The 18,753-nt window shown below is 50.3% G+C and overlaps 1 protein-coding gene across 2 annotated transcripts; it reads left to right on the forward strand.

Annotated features, from left to right (window-relative positions):
- Positions 1-3,739: 3,739 nt before the first annotated feature.
- Positions 3,740-16,214, forward strand: LOC125517467 (uncharacterized). Of its 2 annotated transcripts, none has more exons than XM_087527201.1 (4): positions 3,740-4,303; positions 8,812-8,910; positions 9,021-9,103; positions 15,880-16,214. In XM_087527201.1, exons 1-4 carry the CDS (start codon positions 3,829-3,831, stop codon positions 16,000-16,002), a joined length of 780 nt encoding a protein of 259 aa, XP_087383327.1. In that variant the 5' UTR covers positions 3,740-3,828; the 3' UTR covers positions 16,003-16,214. The 2 variants fall into 2 exon arrangements, with proteins under 2 accessions (XP_087383327.1, XP_087383326.1); XM_087527200.1 differs by having other exon boundaries at positions 4,078-4,303; positions 9,001-9,103.
- Positions 16,215-18,753: the final 2,539 nt, after the last annotated feature.

Consider the following 18,753-nt stretch of genomic DNA (forward strand, 5'->3'; position numbering starts at 1 on the left):
TTCATGACTTATACATGTTCCTGTGACTATGAGATTATGCAACTCCCGTTTGCCGGAGGAACACTTTGTGTGCTACCAAACGTCACAACGTAACTGGGTGATTATAAAGGTGGTCTACAGGTGTCTCCGAAGGTACATGTTGGGTTGGCGTATTTCAAGATTAGGATTTTTCACTCCGATTGTCGGAGAGGTATCTCTGGGCCCTCTCGGTAATGCACATCAATTAAGCCTTGCAAGCAATGCAACTAATGAGTTAGTTGCGAGATGATGTATTACGGAACGAGTAAAGAGACTTGCCGATAACGAGATTGAACTAGGTATTGAGATACCGACGATCGAATCTCGGGCAAGTAACATACCGATGACAAAGGGAACAACGTATGTTGTTATGCGGTCTGACCAATAAAGATCTTCGTAGAATATGTAGGAGCCAATATGAGCATCCAGGTTCCGCTATTGGTTATTGGCCGGAGACGTGTCTCGGTCATGTCTACATTGTTCTCGAACCCGTAGGGTCCGCACGCTTAACGTTACGATGACAATTTCATTATGAGTTTATATATTTTGATGTATCAAATGTTGTTCGGAGTCCTGGATATGATCACGGACATGACGAGGAGTCTCGAAATGGTCGAGACATAAAGATCGATATATTGGACAGCTATATTCGGACACCGGAAGTGTTTCGGGTGATTTCGGAGAAAACCGGAGTGCCGGAAGGGTTATCGGAACCCCCCGAGGAAGTATTGGGCCTTAGTGGGCCTGAGGGGAGAGAGAGGGCAGCAGCCCAGGAGGTGGCGCGCCCCTCCCATGGGGAGTCCGAATTGGACTAGGGGAGGGGGCGCGACCCCTCTTTCCCTCTCCCTCTCCCTCTCTTTCCTTCCCCCTTCTCTCTTCCTAGTTGGACTAGGAAATGGGAGTCCTACTCCTACTAGGAGGAGGACTCCCCCCTCCTTGGCGCGCCCCAAGGGCCGGCCGGCCTCTCCCCCTTGCTCCTTTATATACAGGGGCAGGGGGGCACCTCTAGACACACAAGTTGATCTTCGTGATCGTTCTCTTAGCCGTGTGCGGTGCCCCCCTCCACCATAATCCTCGATAATATTGTAGCGGTGCTTAGGCGAAGCCCTGCAACGGTAGAACATCAAGATCGTCACCACGCCGTCGTGTTGACGGAACTCTTCCCCGACACTTTGCTAGATCGGAGTCCGGGGATCGTCATCGAGCTGAACGTGTGCTAGAACTCGGAGGTGCCGTAGTTTCGGTGCTTGATCGGTCGGGCCGTGAAGACGTACGACTATATCAACCGCGTTGTGCTAACGCTTCCGCTTCCGGTCTACGAGGGTACGTAGACAACACTCTCCCCTCTCGTTGCTATGCATCACCATGATCTTGCGTGTGCGTAGGATTTTTTTTGAAATTACTACGTTCCCCAACAAGTTGTTCCGTAGTTGTCTCTTGTCTCGTTAGCGTTCTTCATCCATGCACGTACCCAGGATCATGGAGAGAGAGCCACAGAGAGGCTAAGGTTAGGGAGACCGTGATGTGTTATTTTGAACACCAGTGACAGAAAGGTTTAGGGCCAGTTCTTTTTGTGCCTTTTTGGGGCTTCTAGAATAAGCTCCCCTACCCAGCTTATTCTTTTTTAGAAGCCTACTAGTCAAGTCTTAATGAGTAGGATTTTAAAAATATATAATTGGTTGGGCTTCTCAAATAAGCTGGGTAGGGGCGGCTTATTCCAGCTTATTTTAGAAGGCGGCAAAAGAACTGACCCTTAGTATGGTAACACGGATCCTATCTCTGGGGATACAAGAGGTGTAGTCCTTAAACGACCAATGATTTTGTTTGATTATTTCTATCTTAATTATCGGGGCAAGCCCGGGCGACGAATAAGGCCTTCGGTTGGACAATTGACTCTTGATGTAGGACACGTGTCGGTCAAGACGTAATTTTCACACATCCCCCACTTCCATACGTAGCAAGCACATCTCGATGGATGACTTCTAGGACACAAATTAATATCACAATGATCCCAACACAAACATATGGTTGTAAGCATAAGTTCTAATACCCATGCCTATTTTTATTATAAGTGTTTTTAGTGTCAGCTTGATTTATGATCTGGTCAAAAGATGGAATTTAATTCTTTTACAAAAGCTTGTTAGAAACCCTTCCTTAAAGGGCGCCATCCTCACGTGGGTTCGATCACTCAGGGTTCTTTATGCTCCTTTACCGGATCACTAAAGGGACTTATCAAATGGAAGGTCCTCAGTAAGCAAAAGGAGCACAACACCAGCGACGATATCAGTTAGACTCACTCTCTTGCTCAGCGCCTGACGCCACAAGCTTCGTCGAATCTGGATTAGTGTACCCTCTATTTTTAACTTGTGTGTGTGGGCTTATTATTGAGCTGGTGCCCCAACAGACTTGATGTTGGTGTATTTTGTACCTATATTGTGTTTGAACTTGGTTGTTTGGCCTATTTTCCAAAAGATCTAGATCCGGCATCATGGCTTCATGTTTTTCCTTTTCTGACAATTCAAACGATGAAGCCCAATCATCCGATGCCATGAGAGCAGCTACCACAATCCAATCTTACCGAAGATCGAATAAACCCGCCGACATCCCTCCTCATAATTCAAACCATAGCTCACAAAGGCCGGGAAGTCGTACAAGACCACCCCTTGGTCATCCCGAACAAGACCCCAAATGAGAGGAGAAGAGATAAACACAAACACCGACCGAGCGATGAGAGAAGAGATAAACCCTTGCGAGAGGGAAAAGGCAACACCAACTACTACTTATTTCGTTGCCGTTCGGCTGATCTTGCGTAACAATCGGGGAGCCCCTAATTGACACCCTGACTCGGCCGACCCGTTGGCATGCACGCCTGTTCGCCCCTGTTGGTACTGTAGTGCAACCCCTGGTCAACCCGAACAAGACAACAAATGGGGGTAGAAAAGATAAACTAAAACATCGGCGAAGCAACGAGAGAAGAGACAAACCCTAGAGAGGGAAAAGGCGACACCAATGACTACTTTTTTCGTTGTTGTTCGACTGAGCTTGCATTATAACTGGGGAGTTCCTATTTGACCCCTTGACTGGGCCGACCCATTGGCGTGCACGCCCGTTCGCCCTGCTGATATTATAGCGCAACAGAAATTCACAAAAAGCAGTGCATGCACAAGGAATCAAATTATAGACCTCTCACCGGTTAAGGACTGTCGCTAGCCAAAGTTTGAAATTTCAAAATTTTGTTCAAAAAATGTTCGGTTTTTCAAACATTATTTGTCTTTTGAAAAATTGTTCATGATTTCCAAGAAATGTTCGAAATTTTTTTGAACCACGTGAATTTTGAAAATGCATGATTTTTTTAAATGTGATCATTTTTAAATTGTGTTTTTCTTAATTTTTAGTTTTTTGAAATTGTGAACAAATTTTACAATTCTACACTAAATTTACATGTATTGAATTTTTTTATTAAAAATGAAGATTTTTTGAAATTAATCTTTTTAAAAAGTGAAGATTTTTTGAAATTACTCTTTTTTAAAAAGTGATTAAATTTTAAAAATACGAACGGCCGTCATATAGGAAGTTCCTTACAATTGGTCGTCCCCTGCGGTTGTCGCTTGGCTGGGCTTGCGATCCAGTTGGGCCTTCTCTCGTGTCTAGCTGCTGTATACATCGGCCCGCTCGTGTATAGCCCACAACGCAGGATTCTAAAGAAAAAAGCCCCCAACGCGGGCGGCAACCTTGATCCCCTCCTTCCTCCCAGTCCCCCCACCACCGCCACGAACCTGCTCTGACAAGAACTCTGCTCAAGCCCGCTCCATGGTCCCCGTCATCGACATGGACTCTTTTCCCGTTCCGCCAGCCGAAGGCACCACCTATAGAAAAAGGAATCGAGTCGATCGATCCAAATCCCGGATCAGACCGGATCGCGGCGATGCCACGACAGGTTGCCGGTCTGCAGTCCTCCTCACGGGACAAGCTGCGTTCGCGGTGCGCTCTTGCTGCTTGCCGGCTTCGACGGTGTGGGCCGGGACGCCGCCCTTCCGCAGATCCGCAATCGAGTCGTGCGTCCAATCTGCCGCCTCCCCTCGACGTCCACGGCTCTGTGCTCTTCCGTGTTCTCTCCTAGCGCAGGCTGTGGGGGCGCTACGCCGCTATCTGCCGGCTCCTCATACAAGAGCGATGGACAAACTGAGCCCTGTGGGAAACAATTGCATCAGCTCAGGGACGTCCAGCGTTTCTCCTCGATGTTTCTTTGCACGCCTCATCTCCAAGCATGAAGCCACGGCGAGATGTAAGTTTCATCATCATTGCTCTGTTTTCTTGGTCATGACTTGATTCCCTCTTTTGATATAAATATTCTGATTACTGCATGCCATTGCTCTAAATTTCTTGATTGCTGCATGCCGCTGGAGTTGCTGTGTATGAGTATTTAACCATAATACATGCATGTTATGCCTTCCACATGTTTGACGTAATGCCCGACCGAATTGCACACACAAAATTCGATGGGAACAGAAAGCAGCATGGCTTCCAGCTGTCAATCTTCGAATTTCTATAAATTTTAAGCCCAATGTTCCTCTATGTCCCTGTTTATTACCTCCTCACGCACCTAGCAGATTAAGAAGCAGCACCGAAGTCCCCCTGATGTTCCATCTCTCCCATTTGTGTGTCTCCTATCTTTCCATGTTTGTCTCCATCTCTCTGACAAAATTAACAAGAACTAGTCCTCTCTATCTTTCTTTCTCTACATAAGGTCTAGTACACTATTGAAGGATACATGTCTTGACGGAGAGATAAAACTCACATTATGCGTTGTAATTCAAATTATTAGTTATTTTTATTAGGTGGGTCATCAGCCTAAGGCAACAAGCCAAGAATCGTGAGGGGAGAGAATTTGACATCATAAATGACTATCTCTAGTAAGACCTTTTTCCTTATATGCTTTTTGTCAATTATATTTCAACCTGCACCTTTCAAATATTATTTCTCTGTGTCCTTACTCCTTGTACTAAGTCTACAAAAACAAAATACAGAAATAGCAAATCTAAGTATGCTCTAGATATTTAACATGTGAGACAACTAAAAAGCAGACACGGGGACGGAAAGTCGGGGATACGAATACGGGGATACGGGATACGGCATTTTCCAAAAACAGCCATTCAGGGATACGGTGAGCATATATAAAATAAAATAAAAATATGCCATGTAATATAGAGTTAATACAGAAATAAAGGAGAAAAAGATTAGAATAGAGATACTGCCCCATTCGGGGATCTACAGCACCAGGACCAGACTGCCCTTCACTCTCACCCACAGACGATTGGCTACCGGCTGTGCCACTCCCAGATGCCATGCTCTACCTAACCTAACAGCAAGCAGTACAAACAGCAAGCATTCATCATTCATGATCAACAGCAGCACAAGCATTGAACTGGCAAACATGACATGAGTAGCAAGCAACAACAGCAACACTACTACTACAATCTACAGGCATTCAAAGAGCAGCAGCTAGCAAGCAGCCAAGCACAACATCCAGCAGCTTAATGGAAGATCAAATCTGAATAAAACAGATCAAGAAGTGGAGGAGAGGCTGCTAGTTCAGGGATTGGGGAGGGTTACCTGCCGTCAGGAGAAGAGGCTGCTGGCTCCTGCCGGCGGCGGCCGCGAATCCAGGCGGCGGCGACTTCGTTCCAGGAGGTGGCAGCTTTGATCCAGAAGAGACTGGGACCTGGGAGCCCCACCTTGTTACGTGGAGAAATGCGTGCGATCGTGCAAAAATAGGGTTTCGTTTTGGGCCATGGCTGTTTTTTGGGCCGGGCCGTATCCCGTCCGTGTCACGTACGTGTCCCGCCGTGTCCCTGGGCTTTTTTCTTTCTTTTTAATCGAAAATCAGGGGATACTGGGGGATACGCGTATCCAGCCGTATCCCGCCGTGTCGCCGTATCCCGCCGTGTCGACACGGCCAATCGGCAATTCCTGCCGTGTCCGTGCTTTTTAGTGAGACAATAGGTGAAAAAGACCAACAAAGCATCATTCTAGAAAGAAGATATCAACATTGGATTTGAATCTTTCACATTTTATCACAAAGAAAGACAGCTAAAAACTCACTTCCAATGGATGTGGCACAAACGAAAGGAACCAAGCAGGACTGAGTGCAAGTCTTGTATTCTTCATCTGCATATATTAATAATGTAGGGTCTATGTACAGTTGATTACACTCTGACTATCTTGTATGGACAAAAAATAATCATGATTCAGATATTTTTATTTAATAATTAGCGTGTGAATTTTCTTGGGGTTGGCAGTTAGTATAGGTATATATCAGCTAAGGATTAGGGTGCAAGTGATGCAAATTCACATGAAGTTTAATATACAACGCAAGCAAACAATTTTATATACTCACAAAATAATGGAACCTTTTGTTCTTCAGGAAAGCTGGAATGTTCTTGCATCACCAGTGAATGTGCTGCTACCCATAATATTGATTTTAATTTTAAAATAAATAAGCAGACATCAAAATAAACTCATAAAATAATAGCACGGCCAGTGCCACAATTGAGTACGCTAGATGGTCTCTCCTAAAATAATTTTGTGATATTTAAATGAGCTAAATCATGAGTTTCACATATCTCTCTCTTGGTCAGAAATAGTTCTGTAATTTACAGTCATGATAAACCCAGAGCATGATAAATCAAAAATAACATTTATCTTACAAATGTGAACCATCTTTTATATTGTAGTAGTCAAACTCACATCTTTTTTATTCCATGTTTCGTAGTAGGACATCTATTTACGAAACGGAAGGTAGCATACTTGTGGCTGCACAAATTATATTGTTTACATCGAGCTATCTTTTTTACTGCATATTTGGTAGTAGGACATCTGTTTATGAAACGGAAGGTAGCATACTTGTGGCTGCACAAACAATTATATTGTTTACATCGAGCTAAAAGAATGACGGAAAAAAATATTTACTTGCTAGACTAAAAGATCGATGGAAAAAATATTTCTCGAGTTTATAACTCTTATCAATTTTACCTCGACAAAGAGGCATATCATTAATTTTGCAACCAACATTTCATTTGCATGGTACTCGGCAATCTGACCTATGTGAATCCTACATCCCATCAATTGAGTTATTCCACGACAATCTATCTGTGACCATAAAGTCCAGCGTTGCTATCTGAACTGTGTGGCTTCTCTCTACCACAAGTGAAATCCACCTCGAATTGGCTATTTTTGGATCGCATTGATGCGCATTGGTAGTAGACACAATCCAGTCTTCTACTAACGAAATATCGAAACAGTATTAGTAACTCTATTAATGCACGTAAATACAGAAAAGCAAAATATCTATCAGGCCTACAATGACGACATGCCTGCAAACTTAATTCTTGAATTTGCATTACTAAGTATAATATAACTGAAGTTTAACCAAGAAACATTACATCATTGCATTTCTTTACAGAATTAGCCCACTGTTGTGATACAATGCTTATTGTAGTAATTTTTACATTCAACTATGTTATAGAACTGAAGGTGCCTACACTAAATTTCTCCAAAATTTCTAAAGAAAGCAAAATAAGAAAATATTTGCCCTAAGATTTCTCCAAGAGATGCATACCAGGAGCAAAATTAATATATTGATGTAGATGACTTTAATCTTCATGTAAGGTGGATCAACTGCCATACAGGAGGGTCCAGGTACATACTCATAAACTTGGCTGATGTTGCTGTGGCTAATCTAGCCTTATTTCTTGATGCCGGTTCTATGAACAAGAAACCAACAAACCTAAAGTTCATTTTAATATAAAGTTTTAGCTACAACCAGAAAGAATTGCCAAGCTCTTGTATGTTTAGTCGGTGGATTTTAAAGAAAAATCATGGATAAATGAAGATGCTAGATCTGGCCATATAGTGCAAGAAACAAATAGTGAGCGAGACAAAAGCTTACTGATGAGAAAATAATACATTGGTATTGAAGACAAATACCAGGGAAGCCTTAACAAATCAATTCTCACCCTTTCGGCGGCCGCCCAACCAGGGACCATGAGAACTCCAAGAACCTCTCTTGAACCCATGGCTCATGTACAACTGGAGTAGCTGCTGCACCTTGAGTCCTGCCACGGTGCCTCTGTTCGATACGTTGGGAAGCAGGTAGAGATGAAGGTCGTACGTGACATAGAAGATGGCGAGCTACATCTTGCATCTACAATCGAGGTCGACCTAGGCTCGTGTTCGACACTGCAGTTCTTGGTTGGTGTGTCCGATAGCAACCCGGGCAGCGGTGTGAGGCGCTAACGGCTGGACGCGATAGTAACCCTAGCTGTGGCCGTGCTCGCTCTTAACAAGAGAGGAAGAAGAAATCAGATTGGGGCTAGCGAGTCGATGAGGCAGGGAAGAGAGCTGGCGGGTCCACTCGTCGATGAGTATTTGTTTGAGAGAGGAGGCGAGGAAGTGACACATGAACATGCGAATCAACGTACCACAACCTACCATCACAACCGCACTCCCCTTTAATAGTAAAGATAGTAGGAATAACAATAGTTTCTTCCTTCAGAGGTTCATGAGGTTCATGAGCTTGATGAGCTCCATCAGCTCATCAACAAGCGAAGGATTTCTATTGCTGTTTCTTTAAAGACTGTTGGCTAATATCCTTTATTTTCATACCGTGGGATGGTACTTCCAATCGGTACAATGATTGTTGGATTTGATGGAACTGCGAGTGGCCTTTTGACATATTTTAGTGTCATTAAGCAGTACTTAGGCCTATGCCTTACAATTCCGCTCTTTTTCTAGGGTCTGGTTTTGGTACTATGTTGATAGCAAGGGTGCAAGGCTCAAGGGAAGCAGTCGGTTCTGTAGTTCTTTGTATGCTTATGGTATCTTGGACGAGGGGTATGTTTTTTTATACATCTATATGTTGCTTTGCTCACAGTTCATATTATCTTGAAGTTGCATCCCTTATGTTTGTGCTTTACATTTCAGTTACAAATTCAACATGTCAGTTGAGGAAGCTGCTGAGTTAGCATGGCGGGCTTTTATCACAAACTATTCTGCGACAGAGCTAGTGGTGGCTGTGTTCCTGGTGGTATGCATTCTGTTTCTTAGTTTCTATCCTGATATTTGTTTTGTTCACTCAATAAGCACGATACAACATGCATGCAGATTTGTTAAACACCTTGCCATTTATATCTTTCTTTTGAAATCACATACATGGGTGATTCGATGGCTCTGGCGACTGGCGACGCCCCTGGCGACGCGGGAGCCGCGGCTGCCCTGCCGCCGCCCCTCCTCCCGTCCCCTCCCTCAAGCCCCGCCCCCTCACCGGCGTCCGCCGCCCCCGTCCCACCGTCGACCCCTCCCTCTGGCCCTCCGCGGGTGGTGTGGGCTGACATCGCCGAGGCCGACGATGTCGCCGGTGGTCGCACCGTCGTGTGTCGGGACCGTGTTCCCCCCAAGGCCCCGCCGCGGTAGCTGCCTGACCACGCCGGTGGCCCTACTCCCAGGGGTGGGAGTTCGGCCGCCCGTGGGTCGGGACAGCGCCGGCTTCTCTCTCATGCCGCCTCTCCGGCACGGGGGATGCAAGGTGTGGCCTTTGGGTCAGGGATGCCCTCCCGGCGGCGTCGCGCTGGCAGCTGGGGTGTTGTCGGCCGCGCTGACCGGGGCCCTGCTCTCGCCTCCTGGAAACCCTCGACCCCGGCCATGCCCTCCTCTGCTCCGGCCTGTCTGACTCCGACGATCCCGCCCGAGCTCGCTCCGGTCCTCTCCCGACGTCCACCCTTCCGGCCCTTCTTCCCATCCTGTGGTCCTTCCGGGCCCCACCTTCCGGGTCGCATCCCCGCCGCGCCTTCCCCTCGCCGTCCCCGTACGCCCCCGCCGGCGGCCACCGCGGCGGTGCTCGGGGAAACCCTAGCTTCCCGCTTGGTCACCCCGGGGCACTCGTACCGGGCTGCGGTGCTCCTGGGCCGGCCTACGGGCCTGGCTGCAGGCCCCATCCCCAGGGCGGTGGACGCGGCTGTGGCCCAAGGGAGGCAGGCCTCTGCGGCTGGGGTGGGCCGGCTCGGCAGGCCGGCTCCGCCCCGCACGGCCCAATCTCGTCCCCTATCGGCCTCGGGCCCAAGCAGGCGATCTATCTGGCCCCCTGTAGGGTTCCCTCGCCCCCCGCTTCCCCCCCACCTACGCCGCCAGCCTCCTGTCTCGCCCTGGTTACAGCCGTCCCGCCCCGACCCCTGCTCGCCGGCGCCGCCCTCCTCCCCTCGCCAACTCCAACAACACCCAGGCCACCCGTCGCTACCAGCCCCCCCACTCCCAGGCTGCGTTTTCGCCATCTAACGACGGTAATGGCAACCGGGGGCGCCAGGGTCCCAAGAAGAAGAAGAAGGGTCCTCCGCGTCCTTAGGCTGCCGCCTCCACCGCCGCCGTGGTTCCTCCTTCGGGCACCAACGCCTCTTCCGACGGCCCGCCGTGCTTCAACTGCGGCTTGACCGGCCACTTCCAGGTGGCTTGTCCCAACCCCCCGATGTGCTACCTGTGCAAGGATGCCGGGCACCCCGCGATTCTCTGTCCGGATCGCCCGGTGACGGAGGAGATCATGATGTACGGCCACGGCATCGAGGACATGGCCTTCTTCCACATCGAGGTGCTAGAGATCCCCCTCCCTCCTCCTCGCTGATGGCGATTGTGACGGTCGTGGACGAGGCCGTCGCCACCCCGGAGCTGATTGAGGCAGAGCTCAACCACTTGTGCAGATGCATGTGGGATTGGCAGGTGACCCCCACCGCTTCCAACGCCTTCTCAGTGATCTTCCCCGACGCTATGAGTATGGGATTCTGTACCCGCAGCAACAACATCACCCTGGCCCTCAACGACATTGTGGTGAACATATCCGAGCCGCGGTGGGATCCCAAGGCTGTAGCCGTCCTGGACACTGCGTGGCTCCTCATCGCCGACCTGCCAGATGTGGCCCGGTCTGAGCGAGTCATCCGCAGTATGTCCAAGATCCTAGGCAAGGTGGTGGTGGTCGACGAGCTCTCCTTACGCAAGGAGGAGGAGGTTCGGGTCAAGGTGAAGTGCCTGGACTCCTCCAAGCTCCACGTCACGATCCGGGTCTTCTTCAACGACGACGGCTACGACCTCAAGATCTGCCCCGAGCCTCCGAACCACGTCGGCCGCCCCCGCTTCTCTGATGACGGCCACCTGGGGGGTGGCCCAGTTGATGTTGACGACTCCCACCGCCGACGCTCGCGCCACTCCCGCCTCGACGACCCAGGAGATGATGAGGACGGCTCGGAGCACTCCCGCCCCCCCTCCCGGGAGCCCTCCAACCCACCAGCGGGTCGTGGCGGTTCCGGGGCGGGGCGCACTCGAGTGTCGGCCGCTGACCTCGCGATGGCCCTCCGCTTGGCCACTCCGCCGGTCATGCCCTCTCAGTCTCTGTCGGAGTCGGCCAATGACATCTCTAGTGTGGGCCTACTCGTCGCCCCGCCATCGTCGCCTCGCTCCCCCTGCGCCGTCTCCGCCCTTCGCTCCTCGCCGTCGGGGCCGGACCCACCGTCCCCCGCCGGCTCGGCCTCCCCGGTCTCCACAGGTGGAGGCGGGTGTGAGGTTCCCGTTGCACCTACCTCGTCTCCCCCACCAGCGGGGGTCGCGGCCGGTGCCACCCTGGAGCTCGCCAGACCGCCCGCCCCGCCGGTGCCCTCCGACGTCCACCTTTCCTCGCCGACCTCCCCGTCCGCCTCGGTGGCTGTGGACGTCTCCTCGCCGGCCTCCGCGCACCCCCCTCTGACAGTGGCGTACGCCAGGCGGCCCCGCTCCACCTCGACGCCGGTGACGTCCTCCCGCCGCAGCGCCCGCCTCGATGCGGCGCGGCCGGCCGACTCTCCGGCGCCATCCATCGCCGAGCGCGCGGAGCTCCGCGCGGCGGTCCGGAACCTCGAGTCAGGTGCGGACCCCGACCTCCCCAGTTCCTCCAGTTGCTCATTTTCCGCTCTTGAGGCTGCTTCGCTTGGCCACCTCGCCAAGGTGGCCAATGACTCGGCCATAGTTTTCAGAGGGGAGGTTGGTCCCCCCTTAGAACAGATCGCGGCCATTAGGGCCCAGGAGATTTTGGATGGCAAGCTGGCTGAGACCCGCGCCCGCCTGCTTCGACCTCCCGAGGGGACGACCATCACCCCTGCGGGTCAGGCCCCTCCGGTGGCCGACGGGATAATCCGTGGACGCACCTGTTCGCGCACTGCAGCCCTCCGCGCTCAAAGCGCTTCCCGTGTCCTGGGGCCAAGCAGCCCCCCGATGGGGGCTTAGATGCGGGCCCTTTTCTGGAACATCTGCGGCTTCGGCCATGATGGTCGTCGCCGCCAACTCATTGAGTACATTCGTGACGAACACATTGACATCATTGCCATCCAGGAAACCTTGCGTACTGAGTTTCGCCCTTCAGGAGCTTGAGCGCCTTAGCTCCCACCTCTTTGCTTGGCACTGGCTCCCTTCTAGTGGGACCTCAGGCCATTCTGGCGGCATCCTCTTAGGGGTAAAGGATGCCACCTTTGAGGTGGGTGGCATGGACCGGGGTGAATTCTTCATTAGTATGGAGATCTTCGAGCGCGCCCTGAATTTCAAATGGGAGGTCATTATTGTATATGGACCGGCGGACCACCGCCGCTCCCCGGCCTTCCTAACAGAGCTGCGGCTGAAGATCTCTAACTCCCTCCTCCCAGTTCTCGTGGGCGGAGACTTTAATCTCATCCGATCCCTGGATGAGAAGAATAATGATCGGATTAACTTCGCTCGGATGCAATTATTCAACGATTGGATCGCGGAGCTGGGGCTCCGCGAACTTGATCGGACGGGTGCCAGGTTCACCTAGACGAACCGGCAGATTGTCTCGACACAATCCGTTCTGGATCGTGTCCTAGTTTCCCTTGAATGGGAATTACGCTGCCCCCTGGCATCGCTTCGGGCTGTCACCCGGATCGGGTCTGACCATGTTCCCCTCCTCTCCACCGCCGACGAGCGGCCCCCCATCGCGCCGCGATTCCGGTTCGAGCCCTTCTGGCTCAATCAGGCTGGCTTCCGGGAGGCTGTCGTCGCTCGCTGGATTTTTGCCTGCTCTGCTCCCCATCGCTCCATGTTCGCTGTCGACTTGTGGCACTTCTGCGACAAGCTAGCCCGCCAATTTATGAAGGGTTGGGGGGGCCAACCTTGGCCGGGATCTTAGAGAGCGCAAAAAGGCCCTCCTGCTGGCTATCCAAGCCCTGGACGCCTGCGCCGACTCGACCGGGATCTCCCCTGATGAGTGGATGCTGCGATACGACCTGGAAGACCAGCTCTCCATCATTTACACCGATGAAGAGGCCTACTGGCGCCTGCGTGGCACCTAGAGGTGGGTACTTCGGGGAGATGCCAACACCGCCTACTTTCAGGCGGTGGCGAACGACCGGCGTCGTTGTAATTCCATCCATTGCCTATGGGATGGAGCCACGCCTATCGTTCTTCCCTCGGCCATCCGTACCCACGTAGACGGCTTCTATAAAGCCCTATTTACCCCCACCCCGCGGGGTGGGGCTAGTCTCGCCCCCGACATTTGGTCGGGTGCGCAATTGGTCTCGGCGGAGGCCAACGCGGCATTAGTGGCCCCTTTTGACGAGGACGAGGTCCTCGTAGCCATTAAGGGGATGAACCCCTCCTCGGCCCCGGGTCTGGATGGCCTGCCCGTGACGTTCTTTAAGACGTTCTGGCCTACCATCAAGCCGGAGGTCATGGCTCTGTTCGAAGAATTTTATTCGGGCTCCATGGACCTTGGGCGCCTCAATTATGGGATTGTGACCCTCATCCCCAAGGTCCCGGGCGCCTCGGATATTCGCCAGTTCCGCCCAATCACAGTGATTAATGTGATCTTTCGGATCTTGGCCAAAGGGTACGCCAATAGGGTGACCCTCCTAGCTGACACGATTACCCATCCGAACCAATCCGCCTTCATACAAGGCTGATTCATTCTCGATGGAGTGTTAGTTTTCCACGAGGTCCTCCACGAGGTCCGTCTAAAACGCCATCGAGCGGTCTTCCTAAAGCTAGACTTTCACAAAGCCTACGACACGGTACACTGGCCATTCCTGCGAGAAGTGTTGCTTCACAAAGGCTTCGACGATCGTTGGGTGACCCGCGTCATGCAGCTTGTCTCCTGTGGCCAGACCGCGGTGAACATCAACGGTGACATTGGGCCCTACTTCCCCACCCTTTGTGGGGTCCGTCAGGGTGACCCCTTTCTCACCGTTCTTGTTCAACATGGTGGTCGATGCCCTGGCATCCATCTTGGATAAGGCCAGGGCTGCTGGTCATATCCGCGGCTTAGTTCCCCACCTAGTCGGAGGGGGAGGGGTCTCCCTCCTTCAATATGCGGACGATACCATTATAATGGTTGAGGGATCCGCACTAGATATTACTAACCTGAAGTTCCTCCTCCTGTGCTTCCAACAAATGTCGGGCCTAACCATCAACTTCGATAAGAGCGAAGTGATGGTCCTCGGGTACCCCTTGGAGGAAGCACAGGCTATTGCTGACCGACTAAACTGTCGGATGGGTTCTTTCCCCACGACCTATCTGGGGATCCCCATTAGTGATTCGCGCCTTACCATGGCTGATCTTCGCCCCACGGTGACCCGTATGCAACATCGCGTTGAGCCCTGGAAAGGGCGCTGGCTATCGAAGGCGGCTCGCGTGATCCTTATCAACTCTTCGCTTGCTAGCCTCCTTTGGTTCCTCATGAGCTTTTACAGCCTCCATGAAACCCTGCACCAGGAGATCGCCAAATACCAATCCAGATTCTACTGGGCTGGGGAGGGGGATAAGCAGAAGTACCACATGGTCAGCTGGCCAGATATATGCAAACCCAAGGACCAGGGCGGTCTTGGGATTTTGTCCTTCCGGCGCATGAACATTGCCCTCCTGACCCGTTGGCTCTGGCACATTGCCAATGGAGATTGAGGTCTCTGGCTTACTATAATCCAGAACAAGTACCTGCATGGACAGCCTCTCGCATTTTGTCAGCGCTCAGGCGGCTCCCAGTTTTGGCAAGCCGTCGTCCAGCTGCTGCCTGTTTTGCGCATTGGCACATCCATCTCGGTGGGTACTGGGTCCTCGACCCTGTTCTGGCTTGATAGGTGGCTTGGCGACACCCCCCTAGCCGCTCGATTTCCAGTCCTCTTCGACATCGTTGTTGACCCTCGGGTATCTGTCGAGACGGCCCTTATTGACTTAGGGCGCCTCGCTTTCCGCCGCCCCTTTGGCCCCCTTGAGGTTGTGGCTTGGGATGCCCTCCTCCAGGACATCGCCCTCCTCTCTATAGACGTTGCCGACTCCTCGGACGCCATCTCTTGGCGACTGGAACCCTCCGGCTGCTTCTCCACCAGATCCCTCTACGCGGCTATCGCCCCATCGACGGCCCCCGAGCCCTTCAGTTTGATTTGGGACATCCGCCTGCCCCTGAAGATCAGGATCTTCCTGTGGCAATGGATCCGCGGCCGCCTCCCGTCCGGCGTTGAGGTCCTTAAACGTCACGGACCTGGAGATGGGATGTGCCCCATGTGCGGCACGGTAGAGGATGCCAACCACATCTTCTTCTCTTGCTACACGGCACAGTTCCTTTGGTCCTGTTTCCGCGAAACGGTTGGGGGCCAGTGGTGCAACACAAACGTCCCTGACCTGCTTGCGGAAATTCAGGCCTCACCCCCTCGCTACAGGCATATTAGATGGCTTTGCGTGGGGATCCTTGCCTGGACGCTGTGGACTGTTCGCAATAAACTTGTCATACAGAAGGTGCCTCTTCGTCGTGCTACTGACTCCATCTTTAAATTGTGTGGGTACTTGCAGCTCTGGCGGCAGCTTAGCCGCCCTCAGGACCGGGACGTCATCAGCACCCTCCTCGCCGACCTTCGATCGATGGCCTTCCGCTTGGGGCCCCCGCTTCCCCCGCCACCCCCGGAGCCCGACTAGATGCTGGGTCACTCCCGGCGCGTGTGCCTTTTTGTTTTCTTTTAGGGGCTTGTTGAGCTGTGCCCTCAGCATTAACCCTTTCACTGCTTATTTGTCTGGAACTTGCGTGTGTGTGTGTGTTTGTGGTCTTGAACCTTGTTGGATGTTGGCTTGGGCATTTGCTTTATATATAAAGCGGGGCGAAAGCCTTTTTCGGTAAATCACATACACAACTGTTTATTTGAGTTACTTATTGGCGAAGTTCAAAGATTTTTTCCCCGTCGTGTAATGCACACCCCTAGGTTGGGAATAGAGATTACCGTCAAGACGATGGTGATAAATTAACCCACACCAAACATACATTGTTGTAGAGTATAGAAGGTGTTGTACAGTATAGACATGGGTCTAGACATCTAGACAAACCTACCTAGAATTTCTAAAACAATATAATTATAATGGTACATGTAAATTACATGCGTAGATTTATTCTTTTTGTATCGGCTTTCATGTTAGTAGATTCTAAAAAATATGGTGTGATGTATAAATAATTATGGTCAAAGCTACATTTCTGGAATTGGCAAACATTTTTCGAATCGCAAACATATTTTTTGAATTTGTGAACATTTATTTAATTCACAAACTCTTTTTTTTCAAATTTGCCTTGGATGTTAGTAGATTCTAAGGATATGGTGTGATGTATCTCCTCCGTCCTAAAATTCTTGTCGTAGATTTGTCTAGATACGGATGTATCTAACACTAAAATGTGACTAGATACATCTGTATGTAGATAAATCTAAGACAAGAATTTTGGGACGGAGGGAGTATAAAGAATTATGGTCAATGCTATGTTTAGTGTTTGGCTCATTATTATTTGGAAGCAGGGTAAGAAAAGAAGATTATCATTTGGGCTTGATAGAGTATGATTATATCCCACTCGGTCGTGTCTGCATCAAACGCGTGTCCCACTTTGGAGAAGAATACACCAACCATTTTGGTAGCGGGCCTATAACTCATCTCAACAATTCTGTTTAGGTCTCATTCCGCTAATACGCTAGGCATCATCTCCTTTCCCGTATTTCTCTTAGTCTCACTCCCAAACACTTTGCAAGCCGGGGAACCAGAGGTAACTATCATTTCCTCCGACTCAGAGCCCTTACCAAGACACAAAGTTCGACGAGTGATCCGTAAAGTAAGGTTTTCTAATCCCTTAGCTCACTTGGATCCCAACTTTCATTTCAAAAAGCAACAGCATGAAAGCCGTCGTGAAGTTGAGATCGAAGATGAGCCGGCTGTCGTCCCTGAACAGACCCCTCGGAAACGTCCGAACGAGGTTTACTTATTACTGTCCTTACCTTTGTTTTAATGAATCCTGCTCCTTGTATTTGCTTTGACTCCTTTCATTTACCTTTTCAGGAGGTGTCTCATTCCTCGGGCAACTCATCACAAACACAATTTCGGGCTTTCAAGACTGCTCCTGGGTAATTAAAAATCCTCTTTTCTTCCGAGTTTAATCAATTGTTATCTTAATGCTGACTATCCTGCAATATTTTTCTTTAGCGGTCAAGCTAAGTCCAAGAAAGCGAAGCCAACAAAACCAGTGGAAGACCCGCCAGCACTGGCATCTGAGCCGGCTAGGCCACCTTCTCCATTAACTGTCGCCCCAGAAGACCCGCCTATTGTTCATGAAGCAAATCCTCCAGAGCCATCCCTTGTCAAGAACACTATTACCCCTTCTGCAGCTGGTCCATCAAGCTCAACCGACCCACCGTCTCCCCGTGTTCAAGATGTTCAAATTACTGGGAGCCGCTATGTTGAGCCGGGGAACCCGACGGTATTGGCACGGTGCACAGCTAAGCAAGAAGCTTTGGAGAGGTGGAAGGTTCGTCTTGATGTTGCCAACTATGACCGTCTTAATGCCAGTGATATCTTATCCGGCTATCTCAGTCATGTACACTCCAGTCGTGATTCTGAGATTGAGATGGTCAAGCAGCTTCAATTGAAGTATGAGGTATGTAGTTTCCGGTTTACGAATATTCCTTCAGCCCCCAAGTCTGTAGATTATGAGAGAAACAGAATAACCTGTAGACTTACAATATAGACCGATACCTTTACTTCTGAATATTTGCCTGATATTGGTAGAACAAGACTTCACCCATAGTCCCCAAGGACTGGTTTATTTAATCATTAGTGAATCGGTACTTCAGAATTGAACACCATCTGTAAAATACTTAACATTCCGGTTTATCTTTGATAACCTTGCTGAACTGTGTACATTAGCCCCCAAGTACCAAGTGTTGTTACTTTGTAAAGGACTTGGGACTTCTAATATGCTGGTAGAGTCATAAAAAATTGATTTGGCATACATTAGCCTCCAAGTGCCAAGTGGTTTATTCGTAAAGTACTTGGGACTTTGAATTTTGAATATGTATACTGGAATTTAAAACCAAATCTTGACTTATCTGAATGTTTCACATAATGCATTATCTGAACTGAACTCCCAATTGACTGACGCAAAGACCCGGCTAGCAAGCCAGGAGTCAGAAATCAAATCTTCCACCTCCAAATTGCAAATGAGCCTCTCTGAAACGGAGACTTTGAAGACCAACTTTGCCGCCAAAGAGAAAACTTGGGAGAATGAGAAAACACTCCTGACCCGCCGAGCTGAGACAGCCGAAACAGCTCTGAAAGAAATTTCAATATAGCTGAACAATTTGAAGGGCCGGGTATCTTAGATGGTTGCTGCGATTTTTGGTAAGCCGTCTGAATTGATCT

Source organism: Triticum urartu, chromosome 6A (genome assembly GCF_056163025.1).
Source record: "Triticum urartu cultivar PI428250 chromosome 6A, HENAU_Tu73, whole genome shotgun sequence".
NCBI classification, from domain to species: domain Eukaryota; kingdom Viridiplantae; phylum Streptophyta; class Magnoliopsida; order Poales; family Poaceae; genus Triticum; species Triticum urartu.